At 40.0% G+C, this 24,896-nt stretch overlaps 2 protein-coding genes and 1 long non-coding RNA gene across 4 annotated transcripts in view; 1 reads left to right on the forward strand and 2 right to left on the reverse strand.

Moving 5' to 3' along the window:
* brpf3b (bromodomain and PHD finger containing, 3b) lies at positions 1–14,602 on the reverse strand. Of its 2 annotated transcripts, XM_044110783.1 has the most exons (13): positions 14,226–14,602; positions 10,693–12,248; positions 10,444–10,600; positions 10,204–10,335; positions 9,684–9,812; positions 8,133–8,445; positions 7,748–8,041; positions 5,170–5,766; positions 2,910–2,991; positions 2,737–2,825; positions 2,570–2,664; positions 2,331–2,485; positions 1–1,105 (listed from the first exon to the last, which is right to left on the reverse strand). In XM_044110783.1, exons 2-13 carry the CDS (start codon positions 12,222–12,224, stop codon positions 922–924), a joined length of 3,759 nt encoding a protein of 1,252 aa, XP_043966718.1. In that variant the 5' UTR covers positions 12,225–12,248; positions 14,226–14,602; the 3' UTR covers positions 1–921. The 2 variants fall into 2 exon arrangements, 1 of the variants encoding a protein (XP_043966718.1); XR_006370124.1 differs by lacking the exons at positions 1–1,105; positions 2,331–2,485 and having other exon boundaries at positions 2,647–2,664; positions 2,899–2,991.
* Positions 13,708–23,241, forward strand: LOC122827807. The gene is made up of 2 exons (XR_006370126.1): positions 13,708–13,741; positions 22,472–23,241. It is a non-coding gene; the product is annotated as an uncharacterized LOC122827807 (long non-coding RNA).
* The window catches only part of mapk13 (mitogen-activated protein kinase 13), a 13,235-nt gene continuing 4,504 nt past the window's right edge, over positions 16,166–24,896 (reverse strand). Inside the window, exons 4-12 of the mRNA XM_044110819.1 lie at positions 23,689–23,794; positions 23,509–23,538; positions 21,426–21,473; positions 20,131–20,245; positions 19,336–19,407; positions 18,859–18,938; positions 18,269–18,347; positions 16,986–17,159; positions 16,166–16,539 (exon numbers count right to left, since the gene is read on the reverse strand). Coding sequence (XP_043966754.1) covers positions 16,454–16,539; positions 16,986–17,159; positions 18,269–18,347; positions 18,859–18,938; positions 19,336–19,407; positions 20,131–20,245; positions 21,426–21,473; positions 23,509–23,538; positions 23,689–23,794 — 790 coding nt within the window. The 3' untranslated portion in view covers positions 16,166–16,453. The remainder of the gene's footprint in view (positions 16,540–16,985; positions 17,160–18,268; positions 18,348–18,858; positions 18,939–19,335; positions 19,408–20,130; positions 20,246–21,425; positions 21,474–23,508; positions 23,539–23,688; positions 23,795–24,896) is intronic.

Genomic DNA, 24,896 nt, shown 5'->3' on the forward strand with positions numbered 1-24,896 from the left:
TACATAAAAATGTTTTAATAGAATATTTTCCAAAATGTGGAAACTGGTTAAAGAATTTTGCTGAGCTGGTAAAATATAAACAGTAGCAATAAGCTTATCGGGGTGAACGTTTCATTGGATGAAATTGGGCTCTGGGAAATAAATAGAATCACAGAGTGGGTCAACATCAAAAGCTTGTGCTTGGTATCCAGTAAAAAAAAAATTTTTAAAAATCAGCAAAAATCAGTTAAAATGCTGTCTGCTTTTCAATTAAAAAACCTCACTCCATTTTTTTCTTAAATAAGAACTCTCAATTTAATCAATATAACTTTATTTCTATAGTTTGTCTTCCATAAATAAATTATTTCTCTGTATCAAAAGAGATTTCAAATATAAAGAGCATCGGCTCATTTTGTCGAATGTCAAGATTACACAACGATGCAAAACACACAAACTATAGTTCATTTACAGTATAGACACATATATCCATACACTGCAGGAATTATTTCATGTGGAGCCTCGCCCTTTAAAAGGCTGATTGAAGGACGCATTTAAAAAGATTTCATTAGAATGAGCTTGATAACGCAAAGTCGTATGTACAAAAATGTCTTCCAGTAAAATATACACGAGTCTTTTTTAAAAAGTTTAAAACATAGAAAATCTGTTGTATAAAAGAAGGCAGTGATGTGTTTATCTCTTTCCTAATGGCTTGATTGCTCAGCAGCAGGATTAGCAGAACCTCAGGCTCTTTTACATTTGATTCATGATATCCGGCTGGAGTTAAGCACACACCTCAGAACATCCCTGAATGGGGAGAATTAACACTTACTGCAGCAACGTGAGGCTTAATGTAACTTCATTTACACTTCGTCTCCCTAATGACACAAAGCAGGTTCTGTCAGAAACCGGTGGTTCAGTCTGGGACCCGGCAGCTGCTCAGCACTACAGGTAGTTGGAGGTGACGAAGCAGTGGCTGTGGCTGACTCGGCTCTGGTGGATCATGGCCCGGTCGTACGCCACCTGGACGGACTTGCGGATGCTGGACTTGCGACCCTCCATTATGCGCAGCTTGTCCGCCGTGTCGTCTACGCCCAGGTGCGTTAATTTGTCGCGGGGGAGCCACTGCCTGAAACACCGGAGACGGAGTTTGGTCCGTGAAGACGTTTTGAAAAGGAGCAATCATCAAAACAAAGGTGACTTCACCTTTATTTGGTCAAAACACATGTAGCTTTTATGTATATTTTATTAAAGAACGACATCTTTCCTACAGACTTTAGAAAAATATCAATTTATACAGAAATAGTCTGCTAGTATAATTCAACCCAATCAATGTAGACTGATTCAAGGTCAATTACATGTATGTCAATTTGATTCTAGTGCTTAAATTTGTTCCAGTTGAATTTTATGTGATAACCAACATGAACAAAACACTCATATGTGAGTCAAAGCAGGGAGCGAATACTTTTGTCAATATAGTGTGGCTTTCTTATTCTCTGACAAAATAATAATTCAGTAACGTGTTTGTCTGTGAATGATTTTTGATGATAAATACAGGAACATCAATAACAATAATGACAGTAATATTAATGATAAAATAATATGCAGTGTGAGTAGCCTGTATCTCCTTTGATGGGGGGCAGTAAGGGACCTGGATATGGGATAGGGGGTCAAAAGGTTGAGAAACACTGTCCTAGAGACTGAATGGAGAGCATCTGTTAACATCAATCGTTCAAGTCTCAGACTCCAAATAGGGTTTAGGTTTGGACTAGCCCATTCTAATTTGACATAATGTACTCCTCTGCAGCTGGACGTGTATGGGGGCGTTGTGAGCATCCCTTCTTAGTGTCCTGAAGTGTCTAGCAATTTTTTTCCATCTGGGCTTTGCTCCACATTTAGTTACATCCATCTTCCAAAAAGCTTCCTTGTCACTTCTAAAGAAAGTGAAAGCCCATCAGTGAAAGGTTTTCCAAACGACGTCTGGCGAGTAGACCTCAGGTCTTATCTGGTGGCTGTAGCTTTGCTGTTCTGCCATACCCTCAAGTTGGGACGACTGACTGACACACACACTCCATGAAGTGCTGTAAGCCTGGAAACCCTGCATTAAACTTCCCCACAGCTTTATTTCTGACCCGTGTTCTATGTTTGTGATGCCGTTTGAATACAAATGGTTTTCAGATCTAAAAATGTTTCGATTCCCTTTCTTTCCGCCTCATAATTTTTCCTTGGAGGCGAGTTAAGCTTTGGGTCTCAACAGAACAATTAAGACAAGTTGTCCCTTTTCAGCCAGACACTAAAATGTCTCTACTCTTTAGCCGAAATAGCTGGTTTAGTTTAATATCTGTGAAACTCACCACGTCCGCTTATTGTCAAAGAAAAGCACCAGGTAGAGTCTGTCGTTGGTCTCCTCTTGTCTCTGCTCTCCCAGCCTGAGGACATCCTTGGGTGGGACGGGGATAGGAATCCCGTTAAGCAGCAGGCCTTCCTCTGGCATCTCTGGGTCGATGATCTGAACCAAACAGAGCAATGGGGAACGTTGAGCCAAAAAGTCTTGACAGCTCAAAGGAGATGATGGTGAATATAAACAGCTCACCAGAGCGGGATAGGAGGGATATCCTCTGCACTTCGCCCACACCAGCTCTAACGGCTCCAGCTCTGTCTCGTCCTCTGACGACTGACTCCAGTTGCCTGTGAAGCAACAAACTCTGTGTTTAACGCAGGTCAAGAAAAGAACATGCGTTATTATAGCATGTCAAGTACCCGTGTAATCCGAATCTCCGTTGACTATGTCAAGAAGAGGAACGTTGGAGAGAGAAGGCTTTCCGAGGCTTCGTTTGGGTGGGGAGTTTCTGTAGGGTCAAACATGCTGGACCGTCATCGACTGATCAGACAACATCAAAACCAGACAAAGGAGATAATCACCTTCATCTTACATTTCTTTGTGAAGGACGGGACAGGATCGTGACTCTGGGTCGGAGTTGCTGTCTTTGTGCCTTTCAAACCTATTGGTCAGTCCTGAAAACGAACAACGCATCGGTCAGTCTCATCTTATTGCTACTATAAAAGCTTCACATTTGAGCTAAAACAATTTAAATCAAATTTACATTCTGTGATTCATTAGAAAATACAGATTCATTAGACAGATTCAAAATAGATTAAACCAATTTAAAATTGAGATGATAAATAGAATCAAATGTATTAGAATGAATAATAAACAAGTATTTTGATTATTCAGATTATTAATGGATAAAAAACAAACACATTCTGATCTTGAAACAGAGCGTATTAGGAAGAGTAGGGCGATAGGTCTTAGAGTTTTATGTAGTACTATTACTATCATGACAAAAATGAGATAAAAACTATTTATTTTTATAGGTAACTGCATGGCAGCATTCACAGCATCACAAACAAATGCTGGTCTTGCAAAACATTCTTTCTTGATATAATATTGCTAAACTGGAAATAGAGACAGCATTTCATTTGCTCATATTTTCAAATTTACCTGTTTCCTGCGAGAATAGCCGGAGAAAGTAGTAAAATTAAATTTGTCTGTTTTTCTGCATTAACTGACATTTGCAGCAATGATGAATCAAAATTCTTACAAGAAATTTTACACGATAAATAAAAAATGATAAACAATATGTGTCCACCTTTAGTACCAGTATGAGTATTTCTTATACTTTATGGAGATAAAAGGCACAAACCTCACATATATTGTAATTTAACTCTATATGGATTTCTGAAAATGTTATTTTACACCATATTTTCACACATTTGCAATCTGATTCTTGTTTAGGTCTACTGACTCTTATGATACACTGTAGGGTTGGACAATATGACTGAAAAATGTGCCACAATATGAGCGTTTCATATCAGTTGATATTTATTGATATAGAAAATTATTCCTCTGTTTTTTCCCCCTGACATTTCTCTTTTACCCACTTTTCACTCCACGCTGTTATTTTTTATTTTATGAGACACGGTGGCAAAACCTGAAACTGCTTCTGCGCAAGTTCCTCAACAGCTTGTTGCTAGGTAACCAAAGAGAGAGTGAGTTAGTTGATGTCACAAATCTTGCTTAGCTCCTTGAGAAAGGTTGAGCCACTAATGTCTTTGCTCTGCCTACATCTCCCAGAATGCTGTGCGGTTCTGGGTAGGAGTTCTGTGAATATTCTACATATTGAATATTCTATGAGATGTATTAGCAATAGAGGGATCATCAGTCGACAGCCACTCTTACTGCACATGTAGCCTTCAGAACGCAGGCAAAAACACATTATTCTGACTGTTTAAGCTATTTAAATTTAGGCTAATAAAATAATTTACAACTGGCAGCCAGCGCAGATCACCTCTCTTCACCCAACATCTCCCGCTGCTATCAAGAGGTTTTATTTTTAGATCAGCGTCTCTGTACCTCAATCTGAATCATGCTCACCCCACTGCATTTTAATTTCTGTAGGCTACGTTTATCCCCTGTCTTGATAGATGAAGCTACATCTTCATTTTCCCTCTAACTGGGACGAAACTAGGAAGAAATTATGTTATTTGTCCTTTGTCTGAACTGAACTGGAAGTAATCTCTGCCACCGAACAGCCATCTTGCTTAACAAGCGCAGCACAAAGCATAAAAAGCCATGGCTTCGAGACCAAAAAAGACATAGTACTCAAAAATTGTGATAGTTGTAATGTGTAGTGTTTATAAATTACAAGGAATGCAGAAAGAGCTGGAGCGTGGAGCTTGTTCACTGTTGTCATAGGTACCATCGTGTCAGTTACAGACACCTACCAAGATGGCTGTAGGCTACAAAGTTTCTGGACGTGTGACGTCAAATGAGAACAATACATAAATAATTTATCACGTGGTGATAATATAGGTCATTGAGGAAAGACCTACTTGAAAGAGTTTCATCAGTCAGCGTTTCAACCAACAGCTTTACTTTCTGGGCTGCAGTTACCACGGTAACCCTTTCAAAACATGTAAATTGAAAGCTGCTTGACCTTTTGCCATTTGTGTACAACACCAGACCAATTAATCCTTGCAATTACTTGTAATGCATCTAAAATTGGTATTTTCCACAACTCTTCAGAGCTAAATAAGACTCTCTGCTAGTCGTAATTGTTAAAGACTAGGAGACCGCCCATCTGTAAAAGAAGACATTCAAGTGTTTAATACTAGTATGTAAAGCTTTCTAACCGCTTTCCAGTGAGTGATTCACTGTCCTCTCCAGTTCTGTATCTGATGACGCCTCTCGACCAGGGGTCCACACCTCGTGAAGAGTGGGAGGTCCAGGGCTTTTCTGTGGGGTTCTGGACGCTGGTGTGCAGGATGGGGAGCTGGTTGTTGAACTAGGGCCGGTGGGGTTGCTGCTCGTATTCTCGTCCTGCAGCCCCTTCCCATTAAACAAGGGGTTCTCTTTTTCCCTGCAAAGCTTCGCTCCGTTCTTTGCTTTCTTGAACAAGACAGAGGTCCGCCGTCCGACTCCCCCGGTGGCGGGCAGTGGAGAGACGGAGAGCGCCGGCAGGGCGTTGGCTACAACCTGCCCCTCGTAGTGCAAAGTGGGAGGTGGTGTCACGCAACATTCTCCTCGTGCTTTAGTGCAATTAATGTTTTCTGAGGCGCTGCTCAAGTGGTTGCTGTCTATTTTAAGGCGTTTGCAGAACCAGGAGGGGGACTGGACCTCCCCTGTCATGGGCCGCAGTGTGGGAGGCTCCAGAGGCGGTTCTCCTTGTCGGGGGGGAGGAGACGGGCCTCTAGGTTCCAGTCTTGGGGGAGAAGTGGATTTGAGGTCCTCTAGAAGAAAAATAATAATAATATGTCAAGATAATTTAAACACAACTCTTCTCAAATGATTGGTTATGCTGGTTATGATGTGATAGTTTTCACACACACGAAAATGGCGTTTTTTTTCCAATGGTTACATTTCATTCGTACACATTAACCACAGCCCGAAAAGAGTTAAGATATTCAAAATGGAGGACGTCATTGAGACAAGTGACTAAAGAAAATTGCTCTCACAACTGTACACCAGCAACATGGCAACATTTTACATAGAGATGCACCGTGAAACCAAAGGGTGACCAGAATCAGACGACCTTCCGCTTGAAGGGCCAGGAATTGAGATCGATCTGATGGTGGAACAAAATCTAGAAGCTACCAGGTGTGGAAGTTGTTACTGAGGGAAGAAGACTCAGGATATTTTAATTACGTTTCTATTATAATTTTTTTTGATATTCTACTATGTGTTTTTAATGTTGAAAAAACACAATTTCGCAATTGTGATGTCATTAAATAAGAAATTCAATTAACATCACACGTGAATCTACATGTTCAAATGATTAAAAGTCAGGTGGGAATGAATGTAAACAGTTGCCTGGGCAATATTCATATTTCAGCCACGGCGGTAACGCTCATCATCCGTCAGTCATCAGAGGAGATGTTGGAGTCTTATTCAGGCCTTGGAGCATCAAGTTCCTTATACTTCAGGGTGGTTTTGTATACATGGGGCGTTTTGGCGAAATTGCCATTTTGGGCTGCGATTTCACATAAGAGCTATGGATTCAGCACTTCCAAATGGCAAGCTCAACTTCTGATGAACATTGCCATGATGTGAGATTTCTGGTTGGACTAGATGCACATAGACCAAGGAGACCAGTGTCTATTAGCAAGTGAGTTGTTGCTGTACACAAACTGGCAAGTTGCAAAAAAAGTGTTTCAATTGCAATTTTGCTAAATTCACAATTTTTGATGTGGCTGAAAAACCACCTTGTTCCAGTGCAGAAACTTTTTAGCAATACACTCGAGTTATTTTCAAATTTATTCCGTTATTCCAACCTGCAAAATTTTATGATCAATGGAAATGCAGCTCAAGTTTTTTTTTAATGAAGACAGAGAAAACAAAGCCTTAAAAGGAAAACTTTTGTAAATAAATTAACATCCGGATGTCCTAGACTGCCGGAGAAAGAGTAAGACAGAAAGGCTAACAGAATACAGCAAACTAAATTGCTTCGTTTTATCTTTTTGAGCTCCTAACATCTGTCATGAACATGCACAATTTGGAAATATTAGTAACCATTTATGAAATATAAACACTATCCCATTTTTGCAATGCAAGCTGTGCTAATCACTCATATTTCTTTAGCTTAAATGGTAAATTCAGTTTTTTTTTTTTTTTTAACTACAACTCCAACAGCAACTGTTTTTGCACACAGTGTGACGTTGCCTCTACTCTTATTTAAAAAGTTGCTTGGCGCAGGAAGGCTAGAACTAATATTTTACATGACAATTCTACATCTCCTTACTTGGTAGTTTTTAGAGAGAAATCCAGCAATGCTGGTCAATAAACCTCTTATCAGTGCATCCCTAATTTTACTGCCAAAAATGTGTTTTGATGTTGTCTTTGAGTGTCTGACCAGACCTGTCTGTAATCAGAAGTGAGATGATATGGCATGACTGAAAGTGGCCCAAGGTGTGGTGAATCCATGAGAGTGATGTATAAAGGAGGTGCAAACACAGCGTGCACTAGAAGAGAGGAGTTGTGAGGCAGCCATGGCCAACGAGACTCTCTGGACCCCTACTTACTAGACTGGAGACAGTGGGGTGGTTGGGGTTGGTGCGTTAGGGGAACCCTGGCTCAATTACCTGAGGACAATGTTCCATTAGCTCAAGTTTCACAACTGATCTCAATGAAACAAATTAGTCTTTCAAAAGATTCATGCACTGCAAATTTAGTTCTCATGTTAATCTAGTGCATTTCATTGCCCTCTCCTATTACCTTTGTCTGAGGAGGACAGGCTGTTATCTGCCTTGGCATTGTTAATGTTGTATTCCTCCTCGTCGTCATCGTCTTCGTCCTCTTCTTTAACATGCCCGTTGTGAATGCCGTGGCTCATGGGTTGACCTTGTCTGAGCCGGAGCTTGTTGATCTCGCGTCGAAGATGGCGGATGCGTTTGGCCCGGGCGCCACTGCACCGCATGGATGTGACAAAGTCTAGTTTCTCCAGCAGCTCCTTAAGCTGCTCTTCCATCGTCATGTGGAGTCGGTTATCTGGATCCAGAACACTGTCAACTGAGCACATCGACAAGTTCAAATAGGAATGCAGTTCTCAAGGAAGTATTTCCCACAAGAAGAAGTTCCCACTAATGCTGCAAGACCTTACCGTCCTCCCAGGTGCAGCTGTAGAAGTCTCTTTTCTGGGGCGACTCAGGGAGGTGCATCCCCGTGTCCAGATCAAGGCCGGCGTTTGTGGCTTGTCTTTGGGCATGGCGCAATACAGCACCCCCTAAGTCACGCAGACGCAGCGCTGCTTTGTAGAAGACCGTGTCTTTGGTGTTATACAGGAGGCAGTTTGACACCATCAGATTAAAGTCAGCCTCCAGGTCAGCCACAGAACGGTAAGCATGACTCTCAAGCTTGGAGCGCATAGTTGAGAAGTCCATTGGATAAGTGATAAACTCCAGGTAGTCTGGAACCTGAAAATGAAACAAATGTTTTCCCTTCAAGAATATTGAACATGCTTAGATTAAAAAGTACAATGTATCCACAAGTTAAGATGGCTTTACAGTGGAATAAGATAGAAAATTCAATTTAGAAGGAGTGTGGAGTAAGTAATTTTATCAATGTAAATATTCTTATTTTCAATATTATCATCAAGTGTCACAACTTTTCTTTCTTTCTTTGTTCTTCTAATTCTCTTCTGGACATCGATGACACCACAGACACCCCATCTTTACCATAGACATTTACGTGTATGGTGTTTACAGAGAGTCTGGTCCCATATGATTTGTTGGTCGACTTCTCCTGGTGGTCTGAAGCAATTTCATTTTGTGGAGCGAGTTTGCAGCATTTCATACTTGAGGTAATGGTCACACAGTGACGACTGGAGACAGTGCTGTTCCGTCTCCATTCATTTCTATGGAGTTTGCGTGATGAGGCGGCAGACGCTTGCACTCATCCTGATGAGTGAACAGCGTAATTCATGTGAAATTTCTAGCTCATACTTGCAGGCGCGCACACGCAGGCTAACAATGCTACTCAAGAAAATTAAGAGTTGTTCCAACTTTTGTTTTATTCGCCATCTGTCCCGTGCACTGGGTTCAGCCTGAGTAAAACTCAAGCTTTTAGCTCCCTGTGCGTTTAGCCGTTACCAAGGAAATGAGAGGATTAAAGCTTTTTGTCATCAAGTCTCAAAAGAGAGAGAGGGAGAGACATGACGAAAACAAAACAAGCAATATTATCACCCTCATTTTAATTTAATTAATTGATTTATTGTTTTTCGCGACAGGCCTAACAGCAACACGGCTATATGTTGCTGTGTGACATAATAACAGCAACAGTTATTCCGCTCCCAAACAAACACCAACCTCTGGAGAAATGTCTCGCACTCACTCTGATCAATTCATCTCAAGTTATGACAGAATGTGTTTTCTTATTATAGGAGAATTTCATTATGGAGTCTCTTAAAACACAAAGCAGTCTAGATAATAGCACAAACTCCAGTTTCTTACTGCAGCTGTTACTGTTCGTTTTCTGCAGTAGGTTTAACTTTGAGTTTCAGTCATGTATGTGTCTTTACAGCTTTCTAAGTTTTAAAACTAACTTCCATAAGTATTCTATATAATTTTATTTATCTGGGAACTAAAGAACCTTCAATGAAACATGCTACTAAGTTCACGTAGAGTTTACACTACCATACTACAAGAAGCCTTACCTCCTTCAAGTTAACTGGCTGGGCAAAAATGTGAGCAGTGTCCTTCTCCTGAAGATGGTCCAGGGTGGCACGCAGCAGCATCAACATCGGCGTGAGCTGCATCTCTAAAGTTGATTGGTGAACTTTGACCTGCAGTTGAAGAATGCAGACTTGCTAGGTTATAATAAGAAGAGATTTGCTGACAACTGACAAGGACATCAAATTACATTAGACTATGTTTTGTTTTTAAACCTTTATTTAACCCTCCCCCCCCCCCCCCCCAAAAAAAAAACAACTTTTTGTGCAATTTCAAAACATTTAATTAGCAAGGCTTACATTTAAAGCTTTGCCAACCAGTGACTTTACTGATTTCATGAACTCTGATTTAGTTTATTCTCCTGAGTTTCTGTCTACAACAATGTGGTGAAGAAGCAGCTAAACTTCACCAGATCAAAGCCTCAAGTCCCAAGTGAGCTTCTATCTCTTTACATTTACATATGATAGGATGACAATGTTAGCATAAAGACTAGTCCACTGTTACCTGTTCCCGTTTGAGCTTCTCTCTTTTGCGTATGAGCTCCACCAGCAATCTGGCTTTTTCAAGATCATGCCGGAGTTTCTGCCAGTATCTCAGAGCTTCTCTTGCTGCAGAAATCTTCTCGTCCACTTCAGGCTGAACAAAACATCTCATTTTACAGCTTATAAAGGTACATCTCATAAACAGCAAGTCATGTGTTTGTTTGGATTTTTTTGTTGCAATAATTAAACCAGATAAAAATACCTGTTCTGTACTCTTTTGTGATTGGATGTTAGAGTGCAACTGCCGAACCAGTGCCACACCGTTTCTTGACTGACGTTTTAGCAACCAGTAGCTATGCAGTCTCTGCATGAACTGGCTTTTCCTTTGCATGAGGATTCCTTTAGAGATAATATTCAACCTATAACAGATGAGAAATAAGCATCTAAATGGATTCTGACAACGCAATACAAAATATAAAAACAATACTGGACATGATCAAGAAAAGCAAACCTGCTTGTGGGTATCTGCAGCACAAGCTGTGGAGAACCTGTGGTTTGGGTTGTACCCTCTGTATTTTTCTTCCCTTTCTTCTTATCTGCTGGCTCATCTTCACACTTCCTGCCTTTTTTAGGCAAAGTCGGACCATCCGTGTAAGCACTGCGTCCTCTGCTGGCCCTTCTCCTGCTGCCCACGATTCGCCCCTCACTCTCCTCGTCGGACTCGGACTCCTGTCCCAGAGGCGAGTGCGTCTCACAAAACGCTGTCTTCTTTACTGAGAACGTTGTGCCATTGATGCCCGTTTCCCTAACAGGATCGATCTTCATGAACAGACCGGCCCGCTGAGCACATGTGACGTGAAACGCAGTGTAACAATTGGCCTTGTGGCACTGAATGCACGCGCCGCGGCCTTTCTGCTTGCAGAGGTAGCAGGTTAACTTCCAGCGAGCTGGAGGAATGTTACCAACCCCTTCCACCGGTTCTAGAAACACAGTGTTGGCAAAGCACACTTCAGGAATCCATATAGCACACACAACGTGCGCCCAACGACCCTCGCTTGTTTGTTTGAAAGCCCCTCCCCGGTTAGGACACAAGATGCAGTCGACAGGTTTCTGAGGAGACTGAAGGCAGCAGCGGCAGAGCCACTGCCCTTCAGGGACGTAGGGAACGCCGTAACACTCCTGGTGCACAGCCAAGTTACAAGAGTCACAGAACAGGATGACGTTGCTATTGAGGCATTCATCATCCAAGCACACACAGCAGAAGGCGTCGTCGTCAATAGCACTTTGTGGAGGCGCTCGGATGCGTGCTTCTCTGTACGCCTCCTCCTCCAACCGGTCCACCAGTAGCTCGAAATTGTCTGGCGAAATGGCTGAGAGACCCTCAGAAAGCCGGGTGGCGTTAACCATTTCAAGCCAGGCGGAGTCCTCCTCATCCATGTCATATTCTGCCTTAGTTTCCTGATCCTCAGGAGAGCACTCGATGTAACGGTAATAAGCAGCTGGCAGGGGAGGCGCTTCAACCGGAGTGAAGCTTTCCACAACACGAAACTTAGGCTCAGGGAGGGTTATGTTGGTACTGTTCGATGTGCTGGACCTTTCAGGTGTATGAGGTTGGGAATTGTGGCATTGGTTCTTGGAAGGCTGCGTCGACCTGCCAGAGGTGACTCTGGAGTCTTTCCTGCGGCCTCTGAGCGTGGAGACTTTCCGGGGAGTTTGTGCACTGCTGGTGGGTGATACCGACCGCTCACTGTTCTCTTTGTTGCTGTTGCACTCGCTGATGTCCTGAGCCACTGTCTCATCATCCGTGATGACTTCCAAGGGTTCCAGGACAGAAATGCGGTGAAGCCTTCCATCCAGTTCAACCTCCACCACCTTCTGAGCCTGAGAATAGGAGAGAGTTTCTCTACTTGGAGATGCTTTGAGGCTGTATGGGGATGGAGATCGCTGGCGGGTGCCCCCACGCCCGCCAACTGTCCCATTGGACTTCTTGCCATTTATTCCACCTCCTCCCCCGACCTGGCAAGTTCGACGTGGCTTCCTCATAGGCCACTGCTCACACTTTCACTCCTGTAAATCAAAAACAAAGAAATTTACTTCCAGCGAGCCCTGACTATTCTGATGACTATTCTCAATCATTAGTGAGAGAGCTCACTAATGATTGAGTTTTCTGTGGTACCAGAGCCAGGCATGATGTCTTTCACAACACTGGAACCTTCTCTTAGGACCACACATCTCCGATATTGCTCTTTTGTAGTTTGCTCTCTAGCTTCCTCTTATTCACCTCCTTGCTGTCTTGATGTTGAGCTGCATCTGTATACTTCTCTATAACTCTTGCTTTCTGAAGTTTCTTTTTTTTTCTCTTGTCTAACAGTTCCTTCAGGCCACTGGTGATCCAAGGTTTACTATTAGAAAGTATCTCACTGGGGATGTTGTTGTCCACACAAAGGTTTCTATAGTCGATCACACATTTTGTTATGGCACTGATGTCCTCTCAATGTGGCTGGCAAAGAACAATACAATCTCTGCCTCAAAACAGAAGCTGTGTAGCTTTTTTGGCTTCCTTTGACCACTTTCTCACAGTCCTTTTCTTTTCAGATGGTCTCTGAACAAGGGGTTTATATTCAGTGCACAGAAAAACAAGGCTGTGATCTGACTATTCCAGAGGAAATTTTGGTTTGGAGATATATGAATTATTGACATTTTTGTAAAGCAAACGCAATGTTTTGTTTCTTTGGGAGAGCAGCTGACAAACTGCTTAAACGTTAGTAGTTCAGCAAAGTGAGGCACAATTAAAATCACCAGGTATTGCCATAAATGCCTTGGGGTGTTGTGTCTCTGTCTTAGCTTCAACAGGTCTGATGACATCACATGGACTGTTGACAACAGCTGAAGGTGGAGTCAATAATGCTCAGGACTGCAGAAACAACATTTACAGTAACAAGTCCTGGATGACATCTATTGGTGACAAGCACTGCTAATCTACCTCCTTTACTGCATTCCTATGCTCTGGCTGAGTCCTTGTTCATCCAACTTGTTAGCTAGCCATTGTGATTGACGGAAGACATGGTTTTAACTTCTTCCTTCTCTGTCTCCTTTTTGACCCTGCTCTGCATCTACAATGCCTCATTTTCAAATCCTCTGAGACTTCTAGCTTCATGTGTGGTATTATTTCAGCTTTGCGGTGTTAATCAGCTGCTCCCTGTTGTAAACCACTGTTGCTAAGGCTATGCATAATAACAAATAAGTATAAAAAGTATAATCAATCCAACTCCACAGCATCCAAACCCAAAGGCAAAAATAAAAAAAGAGAAAGAATTTTTTCTGACAGAAACACCGGAATTAGAGTTTTAAAAATGAGAAATTTTAACTGAAATGAACTGTCTGTCTAGTAACTATAATTCAACATTGTAAATCATAAATGTAACACAGAAGTTCTCTCACTGATAAAATCTATTTCCGTGAAAACTATTAAAAGAGATAAACCATTCGGTTGACAGCTAGTTAAATGAAAAGACTATGGGCAAACCTTCTCTCCAAACACCAGATACTAACAAGGTTAGGTGAGTAGTGATTTTTCTCGACTTTATCTCATAAACACTTCTAAATTAACCTATTCCACAAAACAACAATCATAGCCAATCGGCTTTCAAGAAAGCTTGACTGGTCTGTACAAAAGCCAATCAGCTTCAAGAACATCTTATACCGAACACATCGGAACCCTCCGTTCCAGCAGTAAAATGTCAGCCATATTTACAATTTTAAAATGCTGTCAAAAGCTTCTAACATAACGACATTAGTTCAGTGAACCAGATATAGGGTTTAACATGTGAAGTCGGTACAAAAATGGCACGGTCATTTGCCGACTGGCAGTGTCATACAGGACTATCACAAGCCAAAATATGCATGACAGAGCTAGCCTGGTAACTTTTTAAAGACGGTAGCCGGTTTTATTTTGAGGTTTTCTCAATAAAACATAAATAAAAGTTCTAAAAGCAGTAAACAAATAAAAAATTGCAAAAAGAGAGCAAGTTTGGGAAGTCTTACCTAAAATGCCAGCACAGTGAACAGGGTAGATCAATAACCGGCGGTTGGAAGCCGTTTTTTCAGTAATGGTCGCTCAGTTCGGCGGTGGGCTTTGCTACACTTCCTAAGCTAACAGCTAATAGCCTGTCACAGTTTGCTACCACAGCCGGTATATTTCACTTTCTTATAACACTCCATGTTTTCCCTAAAATGCCCTTAAAAATAAAAACAGTTAACCCTAAAGCCATAATGAAAATAGTAGGGGTATATCAATTCCAATAAATAAAGGGGCACCTTGTTGTTGATCAAATATTATGAAGAGGAATGCTAGCTTCTTTCGGCTAGTTGGCTAGCTGTTTAGAGTCCAGCTTTACTGTAAAAGCTGAGATGAAAAGCTAGTCTCAAAGTACTTGACTTCCGGGTACAAATTTCACAATAATATAACTATTAAGCATGGCTATATGTACTCTACTTCCAACTACACATAATAAAGACGAGAGCGAATCTTTTAGATATTTTGAAAATAGCATGATACTACTACTACTACTACTATACTACTACTACTACTACTACTACTACTACTACTACTACTACTAATAATAATAATAATAATAATAATACTAATAATAATACAGAAAACAAGTCAAAATTTAGTTTGTAACTACTTGTTTTTTCATGAAGAGGAGTCCAGTAATAACAAACACGTTATATTTTGTCAAACCTCCATATGGGCACCCACTACCGCAACAGGTTTTTTTTCATTACATCTATCTTTTCTTCTTGTTTTAGCAAGTTATTCTAATTAGAAACAAGCAACCTTTGTTTTCTTTTTTTTTATGTAATAATTGAAAGCACATTAACAAAAGTAAATTCTTAATATGGCAGGAACACAGATTTAGAAAATCCTATACTTACACTATTTGTACAAACTCATATAAACTCATTCACTCTTGCTGTAAATGTTCATTTTGTTATTTTTACTTACTTCATAAAAGGTAACATTTCCTGTTACCTTCAACTCATTAACTGAATTTGTAATAGTCCTTTAATCATGCAAACATGATTGCATTTATTTTGAAAGCAACGTGTCTTGCTTCCGGTTGGTGGCATCTTAAAGGATTTGACACCAGCTGGTTCGTAAAAGTTTAGCCTCCTCAGTATCCTCCCCCTTTACGTCACTGGGCCACGATTTTCGCGGGCAAGCCTCTTAATAGAAGCCTCTTCTCGTTTATCTGCCGTGATGTGAGACTCCTGATGATCTCCCCGTCGTCGATATCTCAGTGTGACGTAATAATCTTAGTAAAACACACAAAGGACATTGGTGCTTCCTGAAAATGTATAAATGAGAATATACCTAATCTATGGACTATGAAAAAAAATGAGACATTAACAAAGAGTGGATTTATACATCCAGATATGTATGTCAAAACATTACTTAAATGTTACATCAAATTATATAAATTCTCAAAAGATCGTAAAAACCCCCAAACAAAAACAACAAAGCAAGGATGTTCCATATGTTTGATAATTTAATTGTTTTAATTCGAATAATTTATTTTCCCTTTGTTATCAATAAAAAACACTTTAAACATTAAATTAAAAAAAAAAGCAAGTGATTACAATAAGCTAAAAATAACTAAAAGAAACACTGAAAAAAGGCAAAGGCATTTTACAAATTACATTATTTAATTGCTTTTTATTGTAAAACCAAGGCCTTGAACAGTGTTAAAATCTTATTAGTCACAGTGTCTTCCAGACAAATTCCAGTGTGCACTGGTGACTTAGTGTACATTTACATGGTATCCCTTTACCTTCTAGAAATCCAGTAGCCTCAATGCCCTGCATTTTTCTTCTTGGCTTATTAAAAGCATGTTCAAAAAAGATTTGTACTTAAATATTTACACCATAGTGTTGTAATAAAGGATGCCACAATGCAACAGGAAGGGGAAAAAAAGCATATACAGATATTGTCTTATTGTTTAATTGGGAAACGGTATAACATTAAATCTTACAGGAAATCCTGCAGTAATTCGTCACAATGAACTTGCAACACGGTTCACCAACATGTAACAATTTACATTTAAGAAATAAGTCTACTTTCCAAAAGAAATTGGGGAAATCTTTATTTAAATAGATCACCGTCAACACTGAATCTATAAACCTCCAAAGTAAAAGAAATAGTGTGATTTTGGGTCAGGAATATACAAGGGCACCATTGGCTGTGTGTGGTATTTGTAGGGGAGTTACGTTCATGGAGAGATAGTAAGAGTGTTTTTTCTCTTGGAGTCCCGCCGTGGAAATGGCACAAAGCTATTCACCTCCTTGTAGCATAACCCTGTGAGAGAAAGGGGAGAGCAGTTTGATTTTCTTCTACACAACCACATTTTTGTTTGCAGAAAAAAAAATATGTTAAATCCATCCATATTGGCACATAATTGCCATAAAATATATATAAAAAAAAAAGCTTTTATTGTAGCAGCATGCAGAAAACAAATAAACAGAAAGAAGAAATTCATGTCTGAATTGAGGTCTATTTGTTTAATTCCCAATTTTCTTAAAAACAGACCATGTCGTTGGTTCACCTTGAGCTCAGGTTGTGAAACATTTACTGCTGGCAGTTGTTCTGTTTGCTACTTTTAAAAAAATGGCTCTCCATCTTGGACTTTGCCTTGTTTTTAGTAAAGTAAATTAGGATGTTTGCTGCATATTCATTTTTTTAAGCATAGCTCATAACATTTATTTCCTAAAGACCAGTGTTTCCTTTTTTCCCCCACCACTTACGTTTCCACTCATCTAGGGACATGGTTGCATTGTCATGCCTGTCGTCGTATGGCGTAGGCTCAGGAAAGTCCTCCGGGTCCCGTAAATTGTCAAAGTACGGGTGCTCCAGAGCGAGCTCAGCAGTGGGCCTTTCATCTCCATCCAGAACCAGCATCTTTTCAAGCAGGTCAATACCTGCCATGGACAAAAAAAAAAACACAGGAAAATATCAAAGTTAAAGAAAAATCGCAAAGAATGCATCAGAGACGTTGGGTTTGACACATGCCAGGCTCCACACAAAGATGAAACTGTGTAATGTTGAGGTCACACTATGCCACTAATCTAAAATTATTATTGTGCAAAAATACAGAAAAGCAATTATGTCAGTTCTGTTACAGAATACAAACATCTCTATTACTATTCAATCAATCAATAATCTTTATTGCCATTATGGAAAATATGTAATAAAATTACTTGGACTATAATGAAATTGGTTGATAAATAATACTAGGTGGCATTTAATGCCCTCATGGCTACCAGGTATAAACGGTTCTTCAGTCTGTTTGTCGTTGCTTTTATGCTCCTGTTTCTGCAGCCAGATGGCAGCAGTTGGAACAAATCGTGATCAGGGTGTGAGGAGTCTTTTAAAACCTTCCTGGTTTCCTGAGGCAGTGGGATCTGTGCATATCTTCAAGAGAAAGCAGAGAGCAGCTGATGGTCCTCTGGGCAGATTGTCTGATTCTCTGTAGAGTCTTCCTCTGTGCTGCTGTGCAGCCGGAGAACCACAGAGACGATAGCAGACGATGCTTTCAATAGAGCATCGAGAGAAGGACTCCAGCAGTTTTTCAGAAAGATTGTTTCTCCTGAGGACTCTCAGGAAATAGAGTCTCTGTTTGATTTCCTTTGCCAGTTCTGCTGTGTTTACGTCCCAGATCAGATTATGAACTCCCAGGAAACTGAAGTTTGACATCCTCTCCACCTGACCTCCACCATGAGCTCCTTGGTCTTGACTGTTTAGGATCAGGTTGTTATCTGTGCACCACGCTGTCAGTCGCTCCACCTCGTTCCTGTAGACAGACTCATTCCCCCTGAGGTGAGACCCACTACAGTTGTGTAGTACAGAAGATGAGGAAGTGCTCATATTTCAGAGCCAAAATGAAACAAAAATCATCATTTCTTTCCAAAACAACCAAATGAAAAACTGAAGTCTGGCGTTTTAAATAAGCACTTTGAAACGTTTTCATATGAAGTTAAAAATAGATAATTAAATAAACTGTATCAGACAATGATACATTTGAACTCACCCTGTTCACTGGCTCTGGGAAACAATGTTGAAAAGTCTTTTCTAGGATGGCGAGGGAGGCCCTTAATGTAACTTCTGGCCTGTGTCAAAGAAGAAATCAACAACAGAAGTCAAGTAACAGACGTGTTAATATTTTACTTTAAATAACATTAATTTTGGGTTTAAGTGATTCATTTTAACATTCCTTTTTCATGGTGAAATTAATAAATAGTACAATAATGTTGAAAAACAGCCTTTAGCTTAAGGGACTATAAACATAAATGTTTCCTTGAAAAGGTCATAATCAAGTAAATTCAAAATAAACACATTTATTGTGGATATTGTTTAATCCAGAAAAGGTTAAAGCTATACATATAATGTTGACATATACTATTTTTTTAAGAATGACATCTTAGCATGATACGCTCAAGATCTGTTAAGCTCTGGTTGCTGATCATGATGACAGCAGATGGTCGTTTTTCTTTGCCAACATGAAAACGATTAGTTTGGCAGCCTTAATTAGGAAAATAATATGAAATAAAGAACTCTGAGTGAAATTATGACTGACTTTTATTAGCTATATCAACATACTGACACTGCATCAAGTCTTACCTCTGGACTTTCAAGCTTCTGTATAAACTCTTGTCCGGGCACGCCACACACTTTCATGATCTGTGATAGCTGGTCCATGTCTGGTTATTAAAGGGTTACGGTCAAAAATCCTTTGGCTAATCACTGATGGCTGCAAAACAAGCACTGGGAATGTGGTTTAAAAAAAAAAAAAAAACATGACAGATTTATTAAAAACAGGAAAGAGCCAATTTTAATTTCTAATAGGCTCTATAAATCTGTAAAGTACATAGTAAGTAGTAGATAAATCTAAAGTAAAAACACGATATCAGGAAACATGTTGCTCAAATATGTAGCTTGTGGTAATAGTAACATGTGATCCACTTAGTGCCAGATTTATTGTTCTCATCAAACTGACACGTTCCGTCTCGTAAGAGATGCTATCAACCTCTTTAATTACCACACAGTCATAAAATAATAAAAAAACCAGATTGATAGATGACAAACATTAAAGGATACAGTCTTTTCCTTTAAAGAGGGTTTTTCCGTTGATCATTTCAGCCATGATGCAACCCACAGACCAAATATCCACTGAAAGGAGGAGGGAAAGAGAAAGAAACATCAGCAACAACCAAAGCAGAATATACCATATCTACAGCAAGGCGGAATAAAAATGAGGAAGGTGGCATTTACATGGCACCACTCAGTCCTTATTCACAACAGATAAATGGGGAACAGCTGTGGCAGGCCGTATTAACATAATTAGAGTTAAATCAAATAGGTATTTTGTCTAGTCAAAACATAATTAGAGATATTTTAAATTACTTAAACGTCTAATCATAAAACAATTTGGGATATCTGGAATGTAAGGGCGGTAAAACTGAATTTATGTTAAAACGGTCTGCCATAGAACATCTGGTGAGTAACACAATCCCAAAAAAGCTGCTCTCTGTGTGCCGCAGTGTGTTTTGAGCAACTTGCTTCTAAAATTAAAATCATATCCTAGAGAGACAGACCCATCACAACGACAGACCGTCAGGGCGGTTCAATCAGGCTAACAGTAAAAAAAAAAAAGAATAAAAAAGAAATATCAAGGAAGATGTTACAGAATGAAACCCAATCATAAAAATGCATTTTAAGAACTAATATTCCAGATTAGGAACTTGCTGACCCTAAAAAGCAAAGACAAAGCAAAAACACGAGCTTCATGTGAAACAGGAAGTTTGCGCGTGACGAGCAAAAGTTCAGAGTTACAGAACGGTAAGGCGAGAACAGGAGTGCATTAGTAATATGTAACAGCTACAGATGTCTTGCCAGTCTGGGTGTAGTGCATCCAGTTCAGAATGACCTCAGGCGCCCGGTACCAACGGGTCACCACGTAGCCCGTCATCTCCGCATCAGCACTGCGAGCCAGCCCAAAGTCCAGGATCTGTACCGCACACCAGAGAAACTGGTAACAATCTGCATCAGGAGCACACCATGTCTGAACGCAACGAGGACAACCTGCTTCTAAATATCTTACATGGAAACGTACATGCTTAGTGTTATGAAACAAGAGTTTTATATATGAATGTAATGCATTTTTAAACATAAACTAAAACTGGGCATCTACAGTGTGTTCAGAGGAAGCCACAACCCTTGAAATGTAACATTTAGTCACTTTCCTATTAATTTTGACATATTTTATTGGGATTTAATGTGACACACAACACAAAGTATTTGTGTAACGGAAGGTAAATAATAAAGGTGGGCGGATCGATCTAAAACACTGATAACACTGATATCAGTATTGGATCAACTCTCGAATGGTAAGATCAATATTTTAGTTTCAGATTCCCTATCAAAATGTAATTTTCAAGGTCGCCGTCTGTCCAATCTAGCAAAAAAAAAAAAAAAACAGGAAAAAAAATACTTGTACCACATACGCATGATTTTCTTTCAGAGTGTCAGAGTTAAGGCGGGCGATACAGACATAGAATTTGATCGCAATATTTTGAGGAACTATTGTGATAACAATAAAGATTATGATTTTTTTAAAAAATTATTATTTGTTTTTTTAGGCAATAAATAGTCTCGCTGTACTGTAACTGCATGGCACAGCATTCATAGCGTCACAAACACAAATATTGTTCTCGAAACACTTTCTCATCTGAAATAAGCTTCTTCAGGACGCCACTTGCTTACAAAAGTGTGATTTATATCACTAAACTTTACAAAGTGACTCCATTTAACCATATTTTCAAATTTACTGGTATTTATTGATGCACTTGTGGAAGAAGGAGCGGAGACACTAGCAAAAATAATGCTCAGTTTTATGTAAGTCAACATCAATAATTGAAATCTATCATGATAACGATAAATCCAAAGTCTTGCGGCGAAAATACATTTTTCAGAATAAATTATAAGAAATACCTGTAATATCATATTAGAGTCTGAATACAAACACAACCCAGTTTACAGATTCTTATTTGCAAAAATGTTCTATACAATACATCCCTCTCCTTCCACTTGTGCTACTTTGTGTTGGTCTGTAACATTAAATCCTAAATCTAAAGGACTTCAGGGTTTGAATGAATACTTTGGAAAGATTCATATTATAAATCTCGTACCTTCAGTTCACAGTCTTGATTAACAGCCAGGTTTCCAGGCTTAAGATCCTGCAAAATGAAATCAGATGAGTGATGGCTAAGTGGGTCACACAGTAATTAACAAGAAATCACAGTGACTGGACTCCCTCGCTCAGCAAAAGGAGCTTTACCGTCTCAGTTCCCGTGGGGACAACAAGGCTCAGCTGTTTGTTTCAACGCGTCATGAAACGATTGTTTTTCTCCTTTAGCACAAGCCTCATCGAGCGATCCAACCGCAAGCCAAAACCCGAAACGCTACGAAGCATTTTGATACTGCGACATAATGTGGTGAGCCGTCACCAGGTGTTGGTGACACCTGAACAGGTTTGGGTCTTAGCAGAGGAACAGCATGGTGGCACCGGTTTCTGCACTCAACAAATCCCCACACCACCAACCAGACACAGCATGGACACAGCTTACTAAAGAATAAAAAAAACTACGTTAATATGGAAGAGATGAGGGATCACAGCTGTTCTCACGTTGCACAAACTGCTCATTTCGGCCCACTGCAAGAACCTTTTGCATGCGTACCGTGTCCAGTATGTTCCTGTCTTTCAATTTCTGCAGGCAAATTCTATTCATATTCAGTTTCTAGAGTTGCTCTGCTCAAGGCGTGCTGAAGTAGCTCTGCTACGTTAGTTCTGATTTGTTGTTTTTGTGGACTTTTGTTAATCATTTCTTTTGGTTGAGACGTTGAATGTTTGGACAATCATTCCCTCTGGTTTCGAAAGCCGTGCAGCTGGAACAATTTTTGCTCATACTTTTTTTTTTTTTTACTTTTGGATATCTTTTATGATTCATGAACATGGCAACAAGCTGCTCACATTTTATTATTTAATTTTTTTACGACCTGGAGTTGATGGGCATCCCCAACACTCTAATAACAATAGATCTACGTTACCAAATCCCAGAGAAGTTAAAACGAAGATACAAATAAGGCAGATCAGGACCAACGAGCAGAGAATAAGGACGGCTCTTCCACCCATCATATACGGCAAGAATCACATTCTCAACTCTTATGTCTTCAGTCAGAGGCTTCTTTAGATTGGTGCAAGACTGACTGCTACTGGAAATCCCCCCTGCTCAGAAACTGCAGATCTACAGGGACTTTTATGAACAACCATGAGTCATATTTGTATCGAAAGGTAAGAAAAAGGAGAATATGCAGTGAACAGTGGCTGTATAGATAAATATGTCTTGTTGAAATCAGAGGAAAATGGGAATACTGGTTCAACATAACAAAAAGGCAGCAGTAGTACTTTACACTTTACCAGGACTGCCAGTAATTTTAGGGAATACTGGTTTTGGGTTTGTTTAAAATGCCTAAAGATAATCCTGTCAGCAACAAAAAAACCACAAACACGTTCAATTTATGTAAAACATGTTGCGGAAATCGAGATATGAGGAAAGATGAGAACACACTTCTCTAAAACACAGACAATATTGAAACTGGGAAATCTGAAGGCAATCTCTGTAACTGTGAAGTCACTCTACAAACCAGCAGGATGCCTTTCGGTTGGGAAACATTTTAAAAACAACATGTGGCATAAATATGCCACATGAAATGAGGCTTGAGTGGCTTCAGAAGCAGAATTAATGACTTTACTTCTGCCTCTTGAAACCCAGATAGTTTTCTACAGAGAAATTAATTAACAAACTCTTATTCCGATAATCAGCCTCCATTAGGGACAGACTTGTGGTTTCTCCCTGATGCCTTTTTAAACATCCCTCTGTGATCCTCAGAGCCATGAGCGCTTTGGTTGCCCTTCAGTACGTTTGGATGGAGAAGATAATGAACTGACTGAAGCAGGAAGGAACAACGTAAGACTAACCTGCAGACCCTGGGTGTGGCCTGACAACTCTAGACATGCAGTCGAACATCAGAGGGATTCGACTCATCTGACCAGTTGGGGCAGATTTTTTTGCTGAGTCGTTATTTATTATTTATTAAAATAAAAAACAGTAAAGTGTAGGCAGAAGCAAATCTTTGGAATCTTTTTTTTTAAACATGTGCAGAGTTCAAATTTTTTTTTAATACTCAATGGACGTTGTGTCAGCTGCTTACCCTGTGGATGATTCCTGCCTTGTGAATGTACTGCAGAAGGAGAAGCAGAACCAAAGTTACATTTTTTTTATTTGTGCATCTAAACTTCAAGCTGCTTTTATGTGTTTTTTTTTTTTGTTTTTTGTTTTTTTAAATAAATAAATAAAATTTACATCCTTAACATTTTGGGAAAAGCCTCACCCTCAGTCCACAGAGCATCTGGTAAACCAGGAACTGGACTTTGTCTTCAGAGAGCTGACCCCTCACCTTTGACAGGTCAGTGTACATGTAAGGCATCACCAGGTAGCTGGGGAAAAGATGTGGAGATGTAAAAGGGGAAGGATGAGACAGGTGTGAATGCCCTGCTAAATCCCCCACCCTGCTAAAGCTGTAGCGCTATGCTTTAGCTTAGAGGAGGCTTGTGTACATTGAAGTGGGTCTGAAAGAGATTCAGCCTCCACTGGAAGATACTCCTGAAAAACCCCTAAAAGAAGTGCAGCATGCTTTTCTATTCAGTCCCATTTATAAGGTTTGAACTTCGTCATTAATATCTACCTTTGTTTAATTAAACTGTGAATACAGCTGTTCAGTAAAGCTGTCTGTTTATGAGTCAGTGCTTTGTAAAGACAACTTTTGCTGCAGTTACAGTTGCTTTGCACATCTGAAGTGTTTGCCAATTCCTATGTGCAAAAAGGTTCAAGATCCCCAAAATTGGACAGAGAACATCTGTTGCAACAAGCTTTGCTAAATTTTCTAAGTTGCATTTAGGTCTAAACTTTGACTGGGCTTAAACCTCTCCATTGTAGCTGTGGCTGTGTGTTTAGGATTGTTGTTGTTGAACTGCAAGGTGAACCGCCGCCTCACCATTAAGCCCTTTGTGGCTGTTAGTGGGTTTTCTTCCCAGGCTAGCCTTGATTTAGCTCCATCTACTCTACAATTAAGTCTCAGCAGCTTTCCAGTCTTATTGTTAGTGCCTTGAATTAACTGTTTTTGTCTTATCTGACCATCCTGACACTTTTCCATAAAGGTCATATTCTTGAATTGCATAACAAATAGTTAGCTATTAGTCATAATACCGTAGTAGCCTTTGACAGATCCTTCCACCTGAGCTGTGGATCTCTACAGTTCTTCCAAAGCTACCATGGACCGCCTTGGTTTTCAAATGCCTCGTTTCCACTGAGTGGTACGGCGCATGTCAGTGTGGTACACCAATTAGATTGTAAAAGCGGGACATTCCTGGACCCCCTTCAATCGTAGGTCCATAGAACAACGGTACAGTTAAGGTGGAGCTACAGCCATCAAACACCGTTCAGTGATGGGAGATAGAAAGATGTCACTTTTTGAGACAAGCCAGGCATCATGTGTTTGTTCTCACACTAGTGTGCCATGTTGGGCGTTTGGGTTTAACC

This window comes from Gambusia affinis, linkage group LG01 (assembly GCF_019740435.1).
Source record: "Gambusia affinis linkage group LG01, SWU_Gaff_1.0, whole genome shotgun sequence".
Lineage (NCBI taxonomy): Eukaryota > Metazoa > Chordata > Actinopteri > Cyprinodontiformes > Poeciliidae > Gambusia > Gambusia affinis.